At 37.0% G+C, this 12,839-nt stretch overlaps 1 protein-coding gene and 1 pseudogene across 7 annotated transcripts in view; one reads left to right on the top strand and one right to left on the bottom strand.

The window, feature by feature from the left end:
- Window positions 1-12,839, bottom strand: part of REPS1 (RALBP1 associated Eps domain containing 1) — a 78,522-nt gene that overhangs the window by 41,489 nt on the left and 24,194 nt on the right. For all 7 annotated transcript variants that reach the window (XM_074333638.2, XM_074333637.2, XM_019732768.3 and 4 more), the window contains exon 2: window positions 1,213-1,336. In XM_074333638.2, coding sequence (XP_074189739.1) covers window positions 1,213-1,336 — 124 coding nt within the window. The remainder of the gene's footprint in view (window positions 1-1,212; window positions 1,337-12,839) is intronic.
- LOC141571770 (adenylate kinase isoenzyme 6 pseudogene) lies at window positions 3,864-4,674 on the top strand (annotated as a pseudogene).

The raw sequence follows: 12,839 nt of genomic DNA, 5'->3' as shown, positions 1-12,839 counted from the left end.
CTGCTTAGATTCTCTCAAGTAAGATGTCAGAGTTCTAAGTAAAGCACAGAATATGTCAATAAGTTTGAGATTAGATTAATGTAGATACTTGCATGGCAGAAATTCCTAAAAAGATCTCACTGTTCACCTACAAGAACACAATACAAGATGTTCAATCTATATCCACTTTAGTCTGGCTTATTTCACTCCTACAGGCAGATAGTATCTATTCAATTTTAAATAGAAAAGAAAAATAAAAGACTGAACTTGGCAGTAACTCATACATCTAGATAGAATACAGCAGCAGAATAATTTTTAGAAGAAAGTATAGTTCCCTCCACTATGATTAGCTACATCTCTCCTTAGGATCTCCTCACTAAGGAGAGAAAATATTAAGCTTATTCAGTATTTGTGTGAAAGAATTCAAAACTATCTGAAAATAATATAAACTTCCAACTCTTGATGAATAATATGTGGCAAACCAGAGGTCCACAATGAAAACCTCCCACTGACAAATAAAGTGAGCTGGTACTTAAAACTACTGTATAAAAATTCTAGCATTACAAAAAAAACCTCAAGTTTTCTCTTTCCTCTTTTCCTTATGAAAACCACTGAACTCTCTGCATTTAAGTGCCTACCTTACAGAATTTCCATCTACTTCAACATCAAAAAGTCTCCAAATAACAGAAAAACTAATTATTCTAGGTGACACTTATAAGGCAGTCCGATGTCTGTAACTAGGTTTTAGTCAATATTTTAATATTGTCTCTATCAATCAGAAAGCTTTGATTAACTAATACTTTCTAATTTTACATGGCGCTTTTCATAGCCTTCCCAAACAAAACATAAAGTATAATGTGGCTTTATACTTAGTAGAAAAGAATATGAAGAAAGCATATATAAAGATGGTCACTGCAATTCATCATCTACCTTGAAAAAAATTATTCACCTAAAATATGAAGCAGTTCTTAGTGAATTTATTCCAAAAAAGTCACAATTTTAACAGTTTTTATATCATCAAATATGTATAAAGTACATATCTGTCATAACATTTTAGATAATTTTCTAATATTCACAAATAAAAAAAGCATGGAGAGAATAAAGTTATGACACTTTACTCAAGGTCACAAATTTTACTGTAATGTCAGAAAGACTCAACAGTTCTACTAACTTTACTTCACTTGTGATTACAAGTCTATTTTAATTTCACTTACTAATGTATCCCATATTTACCTGTATTAATACTTTCTACTCTTAAAGGGAAACCAGATTGGGCAACAGCTACAAGTTTCAAAGCAATATAGAACTGACTTCTTCCAAAATAACCAAGTCTTGTTGCACCACAAAGCTCCATAATCTGTAAAAGAACACAATTTAACATTAAGATTTATGTTAATAATTTTCTAAATAAGCAACTAACTTCTGTTGATAACTTCTCTAAAATACATAGTTGACATATGGTATATTACTCTCAACAGACAACCAACTTCCTCAAGTTTCAGGTTTATATGACTGAAAATAAAAAGGCACCGACCTTACAATAAGAAGGCCATTGTTCTCCTACTTATTAAAATACATGTAATAAGCAATTTTATTAGAATAACTATTTTTTAAGTCATATTTTGTAGAAATAATGTACCATCCATCCACTCTTCTTCAAAAACACTGGGCATACAACAGGGCCATGTAACTAATGGATTATTATGCAGCCATTTAAAGTAACAGTCATAAAATGACATTGAGTGGAAGAAATCAGGACACATAATTTTAACCACATAAACACAAATTTGGAAACTATATATATATGTCTATATATATATATATAAATTCTATCTCAATTATATCTATCTTTCTAAATTATCTAATCTAAATTCTATCTATCTAAATTATATATGTACATAAATTCTATCAGCAAGTGAGATTAACAGTAGACTTTTCCTCTTGTTTTTTAATGTGGTTATATTCTTTCCTTTAAAACAACAATTTTTGTTTGCTTTGTTTTTTTTTAAAGCATTAAGGCTTTCAAGGATCTATATAATCATTCTAATCATTCAACTAATATTTCTAGACTGGCTACAGCAATTAAGTGTTAGACTAGAAAAGAGAATTTCAGGTTACAAAATTGTAATTCCGAAAGCTGGAGTAGATGTTTACTATACAGACATTAAAATTTTAATATAGGGCGGGCCCAGTGGCTCAGGTGGTTGGAGCGCCGTGCTCCTAAAGCGAGGTCGCTAGTTCGATTCCCACATGGGCCGGTGAGCTGCGCCCTCTACAGCTAAGGCTGCAAACAACAGCTCTCCCTGGAGCTGGGCTGCCGTGAGCTGCCTTTGGCTGCCTTGGGCTACCAGGAGCAGCCGACAGCCAGCGTGAGTGGTGGGCTGCCGTGAGCTGCTGACCGCCTCAGCCCGGGGAGCACAAGGCTCATAACACCAGCATGGGCCAGGGAGCTGTGTCCTACACAACTAGACTGAGAAACAACGGCTTGAACCAGAGTGGGGGGAGAGGCGGAAGAAGGGGAAAAAATAATTTAAAAAATTAAAACTTTTAAATAAGCACTAAGTATCCTTGTCTCAACTTCTCAAAAACTAAATTCTTGTAGAAAGGAAGCATATTTAGTTTTCTTTTCCCCAAAATACTAAAAAGAAATTTAAGGTACCTCAGACGTTGTGATACTAAGTCAGAAGTAAATTATGTATTTACTAGGAGTGCAAAACAGCACCCACCAGCGGTTAAGCCATGTATTGCAATAAGTGCAGCAATAACCATTTGTTTACATGCACAAGACATTTTTGCTGTGATTGATCAGGACTGGAAGAAGTTCCTGTTTCTGCCACTAAAGGGGTATCACTTATGTGAAATTTAAAATGGCAAGAAGGATACAGAGGCAGGCTTGCAAAGGAACTCTGAGGAAAAGGAAGGCCGAGAGTTAAGAAAGGAAGGCTATGTAGGCATTTTGTTAGTATTGTCCTTATCCACTACCCTTTTCTGCCCACTTGACGCCCCTTAAGGAATCATTACACATCTTAGATGTTTTTGTTTATAAAACAAAGCATCTAAAATATGCCAAGTATATGCTAGCTAAAGGGAGGATCTGAAAAAAATGACACTGCACTGTTTATTATCCCTGTTACATCTGTTTTAGGTACCTGCGGGACACTAAAGGGGCGATACCCAGGGAACAATTAGCACGCAGAGGTAGAATTCAGGAGGGGGAACATGCTGAGGAAATGGGCTCAGTATTTGGGGAGCAGGCAATAGGTGACAACTGCAGCTGTGGGAGAGAGACTGCCCGCAAGCCCAGAGCAGTGAAAGGAAACTAGAGAACACCAAAACCCACAGGGCAGGTGTAAGAAGAAATTTATGAAAGAGCAGGAGAAAAAAGTACCCAAAGAAGAAGCAAACTAAACTTACTACAAGAACAAAATAGATAAAATTAATTATGGAATAACCATATATGAGAAAACTATACAGCCTTTAAAACTCACTGCTTACAGTATTAATATAATGAAAACAAAAAGCAGGATATAAAGCAGTATATAAATAAGTATAACCCCAATTTTATTAAGATATGTACACATAAATGGCAATGAATATGCCAGTGATTATTTCTGGGTGCTGACATTAAGGGATATTTCTGTTTTCTTTACAATAGTCTGTATTTACTCCAAAACTATGAAATATAATGAGAAAATTGATCATTTCCAAAAATGAGACATAGTGGAGGCAAATAAAAAAGGGAGAAAAATGCACTCTGCACTTTGCAATTTGGGTTTTGTCGCTTGAGTACTTCTGGAGATGTGGTAGCATAAAATATAGTTTGCAATGGGTTAAAGAATAAACAGGAGGAATTTAAGTGGAAAGCAGGTACTGAACAGGTTAAGATGCCTGACTCTGAAACAAAGTTTAGATGGGTAAGTTTGCTTCTCCCTAAGTCTCAGAGCCAGTCAGTGGAAGAACTGCCACTAGAAAGTGTCACTGATTGTCTCTCTAAATTGGAGAGGGTACAAACTGGAGAGAGGAGGAAAGGAGCTGTGAGATACAGTTTACAAAAATAATTTCTGATGAAACAGTATCAATAGGTCTGATTTATCATCACAATCTTGAGAAATAGAATAAGTTTGTCTCTACCGAATTATTTAGGGAGGTTCCCAGAGCGGATGCGGTGAGGACCACGTTGCTTTGGAACATCCTGCTCACCATAGGGCAGGGGTTTGAAAAACCACACTAGGTAAAGAACTTTCAAGATCAGGACTGACATACATTAATGGGGGTGATTTAGCTCGAGAAGGGCAGCTATACAATGGCTGTGATGAAGAGTATGACTGCCCCACTTTAGATGAAGACAGAGTAGTTGATGAGTTAGAAAACCACATGAGTGAACGTGGAGTTATTGTTAATTACCATGGTTGTGATTTCTTCCCTGAATGCTGGTTTCACATAGTTTCAGCACAAAAGTGCTGAAAACAGTAACAGTGTATTGTACAAAAGAGTTGAAACAAGGGGTTATAATGAGAAGACACTAAAAGATAATATTCAATGTGAAAATTTTCAAGTTCTTTATGAAGAAGCGTTAGCATCCTCCAAGGAAGAAATAGTGCATCGGCTGCCAGCAATAAACCAGGAGACCTAGAGGACAATACCAATCAGATATTGAAATAGATTGAGCAATGGATCAAAGATCATAGCTCTTGATTTACAAGACTGGCCACTTTACAATCACGCTTCATATTTCTCTGCCCACATCATATAAATTGTCCAATTATCAGTAAAACTTTTTTATTAAAATTGTGCTGCAGAGCAGGTGGATAGTATAAAGGTTTATGTTTAGTTTTTTTTCTCCATGAGAAAGCTAAATAATATCAAGTATAATGAATATAACATTATTAAAGATTGAGAACTGTCATCGTTTAATGCTTCAATCACTAAATAAATAAATAAATAAATAAATAAATAAATAAATAAATAAATCTGACCCCCCAAAAAAAACCAAACAACATTTGGAACAAATTCCTAAAACCGAAACTGCTGGACCACAGTATACATATACTTAAGAATGTATTAGCTATCATCAATTGCCTTTCAAAAAGGTTACTGAAATTTATTCTCCCACTGTCAATATGAGAGTGCTTGTTTCTCATCTCTTCTCCAGTAACTTGAAAAACCACTCACATACTTATCTGTATTATCTCTGGCTCCCTGTTATACAGTTCTGTATAGCTAATCCTGGGTCTGTTTTTCAATTACTTTAGCTTTATAATATTTAAAGACTGATAGGGTTATCCCAGCCCTCAATTTTTTCTCTCTCAGAATTTGCTGAGCTATTCTCATATTATTCTTCCAAATAATCTTTAGAATTATTTATCAAAATAAATTGATTTTAACTGGGATGGCAACTCATTTATAGTCTTTTTCCTAACTTTAACAAGATGACTTCCAGTGTTTTATTATTAAGCATGATACTGGCTAACACCTTTGCTATGTTAAGAAACTATCCAGCTAGTTCCACTCATCTAAGAGTTTTGTTTTGAGGTTTATATTCTCAAAAATCACAAATACAGGTTGATTTTATTGTGTGCATTTTGGGGCAAAAACTAAAAGATCATAATTTCTCTTTGGCCTACTAACATTAATAATTCTATTAATAGAATCCCTAACATTGAACCATCCTTTGATCGTGGAATGAATTCCATTATTATGGTGTATTACTTTTAAAACATAAGACTTATAAAATTTTAACCACAACCTTAAAATTGTAGCCGTGCAAAAATTTCACTTCTTTAAAATGACTTTTTCTCTTCTTTCTCCTTGATTCAAACTGGCTTGGTCTAGTCTAACTAAACACCATGACTCACTCGCTTCTTTTCCTTCCTTATCCTTCCAGCTTTGCACATACTGCACTACCACTCCCTTAATCGCTGAGCCCTTATTAGGTCAGCATCAAACAGTCAGGAACAAAGCCTCAGTGTTGACCACAGAAACAGTTTCAGTCAAACTAACCATCTTGACCTCAGTAGTGTTTCAGCTCCAGGCCCATGAAGGCGGAAGGACCCTGCAGCATCCCCTCAAAACCACACAAAATGACGCCATAACTGACATCAGGGCTTGACGCAATGATCATCTGCCTCCTACCCTCGTGCCGACCAATAACAGAGCCCATGACCCCAACTCCCTAAGCAAGCGTGACTAATAATCCTTCTCCTGTGTAACCTTACCACCTAGAGGCCATCGGCAGCCAGGTCTTTGAGAGCTAGCTCAGCTGTGTCTCCGGGCTTGGTGCCATTTCCTTAAACCTTTACTTTCTTTGCTGCAAACCCGTTTGCGTCTCATTTGGCTTTGATGAAGCACAAGCAAAACGAAGCCCCTTTATTTCAGTAACAAAATGATTAAGCTTTAAAATAAAAAATTAAAAGACTATATCTGAAAAGTTTGGAATTGGTGTTACATTGGCTTTGTAAACACAACTGGCAAGCTTTTTTTTTCCCTGTCTGGTCAGAAATACTTCAAATACATTAGAAATTATATGTTTCTTAAAGATTTGGAAGAATTAACCTATGACACAGGGTGAGCAGTATCTCTGACATGTGTCTCCATTTAATTCCATGTTATTCAGCTAGGTTTTCTATGTCTACAATATTTGATAATTTCCTAGAAAATCATTTATCACCTCCAAATTTTGAAATTTATTTAGTTTAACATTATTCAAAGTAGTCTCTTTCTTTGAATTGCCTCTCTCTGGTAATGGCCCCTGACTCTAAATCCCGCATACCTGGGCACTCGGTCACTCTTGCTCCAGCAGCGAGAACCACTTATGCCCTCCTTAGGACAGATTTCCAGACCCCTTCCATCAGATTCTGACTCACCTATGAAACCCAGGGCCAGCTAGTGGTGGCCATATACATACCGCTGACAGTTAAGGAAAACTATTACACTTTATTTCCTTAACATTAATAAAATTTACATGCTCGTGGTAAAATTAATAAAATGTACTTAAGGATACAGAATTAAAAGTTCCTACAATTCCCATCAGAAATAATTCCTTTCAGGTGTTCTTCTGATTTTTCCTATATGTATATAAACACATGAGCACATATATGTAATACATACTTTTTACAAATATACTGTATATGATTTTTTCACATATTACTCAAAGATCTTTTTATATCAGTATGTACATCTCTTTCATTTTTTAAATATAGCATTACAAATAATGCCATAAACATTCCTGTGCATGTACCTTTGTGCACTTGTACAACTGTAGAACAAATTTCTGGAAATGGAATACGTTTTAAAATGTAACATAATCAAATACTACAAATTCTGAATGACTGTAACATCTCAATGACCAGCACAGGATTCTGGTTGCCAGGTCTGAGTGAGAGAAAGGTCAAAGTTTCCATTAACTTTGCTGGCTTCACAATAAAGGAATTATCAGCCCAAAATAGTCAGTATTGATTTCTTTTCTGAGTGCACTGTTCCATAATATTTACCAAAAAGCCACCAACATCTAAGAAGAAAAGATAAACTAGGTTGTAGTTCATTTTAATACCTAAGCAGATGGAGTCATACCTAATGCAGTAAGTGGAAGAAATTAGTGCCCAGAACACCCATGGAAAAGAATCAATATGCCCGCGAAATGCAAAGACACCCAGAAAAGCGAGGTGACTGCAGGTGAGACTGGGAGAGAGGTAAAGACCCTTATCGCTACAGTTGCTCATACAATACTAGCAACCTGACTTTACCCTCCAACCAAAAACCAACAAAAACCTGGAAGTAGAGCTCTAAAAAATGAAATTTCAGGGAAGTACTATGATGGCTGCTGTAGACAGGGGTTGCTGCCCCAGAGAGAAGCTTGTTTCTAACATTTAGTAGCCCAGTTTGAGAGTCAGCATCCAACCCATTCCTAAAGCGAGGCAGCCTTTTGAGGAGCTATGCCCAAACACACAGAACTCAGTTCTTCTATTGCCTCATTAAACGCAAATGGTTACCAAAGATCAACAAGCAACTGAGCAAAGCCAGCAAAGTCTACAAAATGAATGAGAACTGCCAATTTTACAATCACGAAGGAAAAACTCTGAGGGAAAGACATTAATTCAGGAATGAAAACACTTAAAATACTCTAATGAGTACCCTGTGACAGACTTAAGGCAATATTGCATCCATAAAACAAGAACATGAGACTATGAAAAAGGGACAATCAGAGAATAAGATGTATGGAAATATACAAAGCTCAGTAGAAATACTAGAAGATAAAATAAAGAAAATTTTCTCCAGAAGTAGGAAGGGGAAGGATGAATTGGAAAATATGAGAGAAAAGAAACAATGAGGAATTAGAATGACCAATTTTTAATTAAAATCAGGTCTACAAAGAATGCAGGGAAAATAGGTGAGTAATAATTAAAGAACAAAAGAATTCCCCAAAGCCAAAGGACACAAGTTTTTCAGATTAAGAGAGTATAATGAGCGTTCAACACAATGGGCTAAAGCATTCTAAACGCATTTCTGTGGAACTTCAGAATAGCAAGGATAAAACAAAGATCCTAAGAGCACCGAGAATAGGCTTAGGGGAGGAGGATGAAGGGTAAGGCAACACTTAAGAAGAAATATTAACTGAACTGGAATCACACTTCTCATCAGTAACACTGAATATCAGAAAACAATGAAGCAACATTCTAAAGGTTCTAAGGAAAAATTATTTTTAACCTAGAATTCTGTATCTGAGCTAGCATCAAGATAATGGAAAGAACAGACACTTTCATAAATACAAAAATAAAAAAAGTGTGTACCTTTGAAATCTTTCTTGGGAAAATATGTGAAGGTGTTATTCAGGAAACACCAAGAAAGTGAGGGGAAAAGCTGCAGGGTGACAGCTGTGAACGAAAAGGGGGCTATGTAGTAAACCTGACAGCTCAGGGGGCTACTTGGCAGGCCTGACAAGCTCAGTGACAGAAAGTAACCACACAAGATGATCTGATTATAAATTCCAACTGTGCCCAGTGTGTCCTGGTGGGTAGTCATGCCCCAGGCCTATAGCTTCGTTAGTGAAAGGTTTAGCTTTGCCTTAAGCAAGTCCTGTCCATTGTTCCTGTGCATCTAGGTTAACAGACCTTTGAAATATCAGAGTTATCTTCTTTTTCAGACCCCTCGGAGGTGTAACCATCCTCCGGAGAGCACATGCACTAGAATCCTCACTGTCACCTTGGTGCCCGAGTACCAGCTCTACTGACCATAAATGTTAAATGTCCTGTACCCATCAATGTAAAAGAAGTATGTATCTCTCCATTTTGCTTTTTATCCAATCCTAGAGATCCACACCACCCTCCTACTTTGCTTTCTCCCACTTCCTTAATCTCCCACCAGTGGATTTCAAGTAATCTTCCTTATGTTTTCTCCTTTGATTCGAAATGTATAAAATAATTGCAAAACTGCCATTCTCCAGAGCATTTTCTCAATCTGTTCAGAGTCTGCTTCCAGAAATATCCTCAGTTTGGCTCAGATAAACTTTAATAAACTTATAAAATTCTTCTATAGGTTTGGACATTCTTATGCTGACACAACTATGCAACTGGCATACAGAGCAACGAGGTCAGATTTGAGTGACATAGCAGAAGGCGCCAGGAGTTAAGAGTTCAGAAAAAAATAAAGGGGAAGGCATGGATCTATGAAGGCAAACAGTACAGGAAAAAAAGAAAGCCAACTGAGAAATTCTAGGAGGGATAGCTGTTATAAGAATGTAATCATAATAACTAAATCTACAGTAAAAATATTTAAATCGTCATAATGTAAGTACTTTTAAATTTTCGACTTTTATATTCAACCTAAGGTCTAAAACAAATTAAACAATAAATCTAAACATATTAAATAATTAGGACTTATGGCTATAGAACAAGACATGAATGTTATCAATATTAAATATGTTAAAGTGTACCTAACAAGTTGAGAGAGGGAGGAATAAGAAAGGTAAAGAGAAAAAGATGGGCTTCTGGTTTCTGGTCTAGCACCTATGAGGCTTAGAAGTGGACACTCTGTCTTAACCAGTAAAAAACGTGAACCAACTGAAAAATCAATAACGTTTCTTAGATCCGTAAGAGAATTGAGTCCATAGAGCAAACTGCTGCCCCCCAAATTGGAGATCAATGGAAAACAAATACAGAGAATCACAGCTTACCGGAGGAGAAACCCATCAGCATTGTGAAAAATAATGTAAATGGAGACACTTCAAAATGGAGTTAGGGCTGCCATCAAAGAGAAACTGTCTTGCATGTCTTACTCCTCAAACCTTTGGGATGTTAAAAAGGGGCAAAATAACCTTTTGACTGGGCTTAAAGCAGCCCTGTTTTCCAAACCACTGTTAGTTATGACTACTGAACTAATTAAAGACATTCTTTAGGATTAACATTCCTACACGTTTATCTCACCTACAGAAATTCCTTCCTTAGCTTATTAATACCCATAGACGTTCCTTCTGTTCAAGTAATTATTCCCGCCCCTTTCTCATAAATACCCCTCGCCTTCACCTCCTAATTGAAACCCTATCGGGGTTTCTGCCTGAATCAGTGCTTCCCGAATAGCTCTTCTTTTGGATCTCAAATAAATACTTGTTGCCTCACACTTTGGCTTTTTATTTTTAGGTTAACAGCATAAACCTCCTCAAAACCAGTGCCAGGAAAGGGAAGACAGAACTGTAGGCTCCGAGTGTGCAAGTAAGAGATACAACTACCAGAGGACCTAGTCACAGGGGCCCCCACAATACTGAGACTTATGTATCTCCAGGAGCTCTACCAGTTCTTACAGTAAATCCTTGGGCTTCTGGCAGGGAACCACTTTGAAATCCAGCAGAGCATTCTCTTCTTAACCAGGCCTGCCCTCAGGAAAAAGTATTTAAACAGAGCCAAACCTGCCCAGGTTTTATCAGAGCTTAACTGACCTGGGGGAAGAGAAAGCCCAACACCAGCCCATTTACCTAACTCATCCCACCTGAAGGAGCGGAGATGGTAGGACTGAGAAGCAACTGTGAAGCTCCCAGACCGGAGGCCCCGGCTCACTAAGAGACTGGACCTAATCAGGCTACAGACGCTTCTCCACCCACCCACACACACCTTCCCATCCACCGCATGACTAAAAGCCAATTTACAGTATTTCATTAACCTAGTACATCATGTATGTCCTCCTACCAGGAAAAAAATTACAAGATATACTGTAAGGCAAAACAGCAACAACAAAAAAACAACACTTTGAAGAGATAGGGCAAGCATCAGAACCACTCTCAGATACAGCAAGGATGTTGGAATTATCAGTCCAGGAATTAAAACCTACGAGGTCTGACAATTAAGTTCACGAACTCATCCTAGAAAAAGTGCTACATACCTCACTGCTGAGTATCACTACGGTCACCTTCGAAGGGCACCCCTTGGGAAGCTATGCACAGACGCCAGTGCCTAGTCCACCCTTCAAAGCAATTTTGGAACTCTTTTTCTGGAATGGCCATCATAGCTGTCGTTGTATTACCCTTGATGTCCTGAATGTCATCAAAATGCCTTCCTTTCAATATTTCCTTTATCTTCGGTTAAAGAAAGAAATCATTGGGGGCCAGATCAGGTGAGTACGGACGGTGTTCTAATACAGTTATTTGTTTACTGGCTAAAAACTCCCTCACAGACAGTGCAGTGTGAGCTGGTGCATTGTCGTGATGCAAGAGCCATGAATTGTTGGCGAAAAGTTCAGGTCGTCTAACTTTTTCATGCAGCCATTTCAGTACCTCCAAATTAAACTTGGTTAACTGTACAGTTGGTACAAATTCATAATGAATAATCCCTCTGATATCAAAAAATGGCTAGCAACATTGTTGCAACAAGTTTGCAAACTTAATTGTCAGACCTTGTATGATTAACGTGTGAAGGACTAATGGATAAGGTAGACGGCATGCAAGAACAAATGGGCAGTGTAAGTAGTGATGGAGATTTTAAGAAAGAACCAAATTAATGCTAGATATCAAGAACACTGTAAAAGAAATGAAGAATGCCTTTGATAGGCTTATTAGTAGACTGGAGATGGCTAAGGAAAGAATCTCGGAGCTTGAGAATATCTCAACAGTAACCTCTAAAACTGAAAACCGAAGAGGAAAAAAGATTGGATAACAAACAGAATATTCATCAACTGTGATACAACTATAAATGGTATAATATGTGTAATGAGAAGACAAGGAGAAGAGAGAAGAAATATTTGAAATGATGACTGAGAATTTCCCCAAATTAATGCCAGAAACTGAACCATGAATGCAGGAAACCAAGGTAACACAAAGCAGGAAAAATGCCAAAAAAAGTACACCTAGGTAGGCCTCTTTACAAAAATTAAGATCACAGCCCTAAATATAAAATGCAAAACTATAAAACTCTCCGAAGATAACAGAAGAAAACCTAGATGTCCTGGATATGACAATGACCCTTTACATACACCACCAAAACTACAATCCATTAGAGAAGCAACTGATAAGCTGGACTTCTGCTCTACGAAAGACAAGACGAAAAGAATGAGAAGAAAAGAACAGGAGAAAACATTTGCAAAAGACTTACCTGATAAAGGACTGCTGTCCAAAACATACAAAGAACTCTTAAAACTCAACAATATGAAAACTAACAAACCTATTAAAATATGGGCTAAAGACCTCAACAGACACCTCACCAAAGAAAATATACAAATGGAAAATAAGAATATGAAAAGATAGCCCACATCATATGTCATCAGGGAAATGTAAATTAAAACAAGATACCACTACAAACCTATCAGAATTGCCAAAATCCGTAACACTGATAATACCAAATGCTGGTAAGGATATGGAACAAGAGAAATTCTCATTATTG

Source organism: Rhinolophus sinicus, chromosome 2, assembly GCF_057876585.1.
Source record: "Rhinolophus sinicus isolate RSI-liver-muscle chromosome 2, RSI-T2T, whole genome shotgun sequence".
NCBI classification, from domain to species: Eukaryota; Metazoa; Chordata; class Mammalia; order Chiroptera; family Rhinolophidae; genus Rhinolophus; species Rhinolophus sinicus.
The sequence above is the reverse complement of the archived record's forward strand: the minus strand, read 5'-3'. Positions and strand labels throughout refer to the sequence as shown.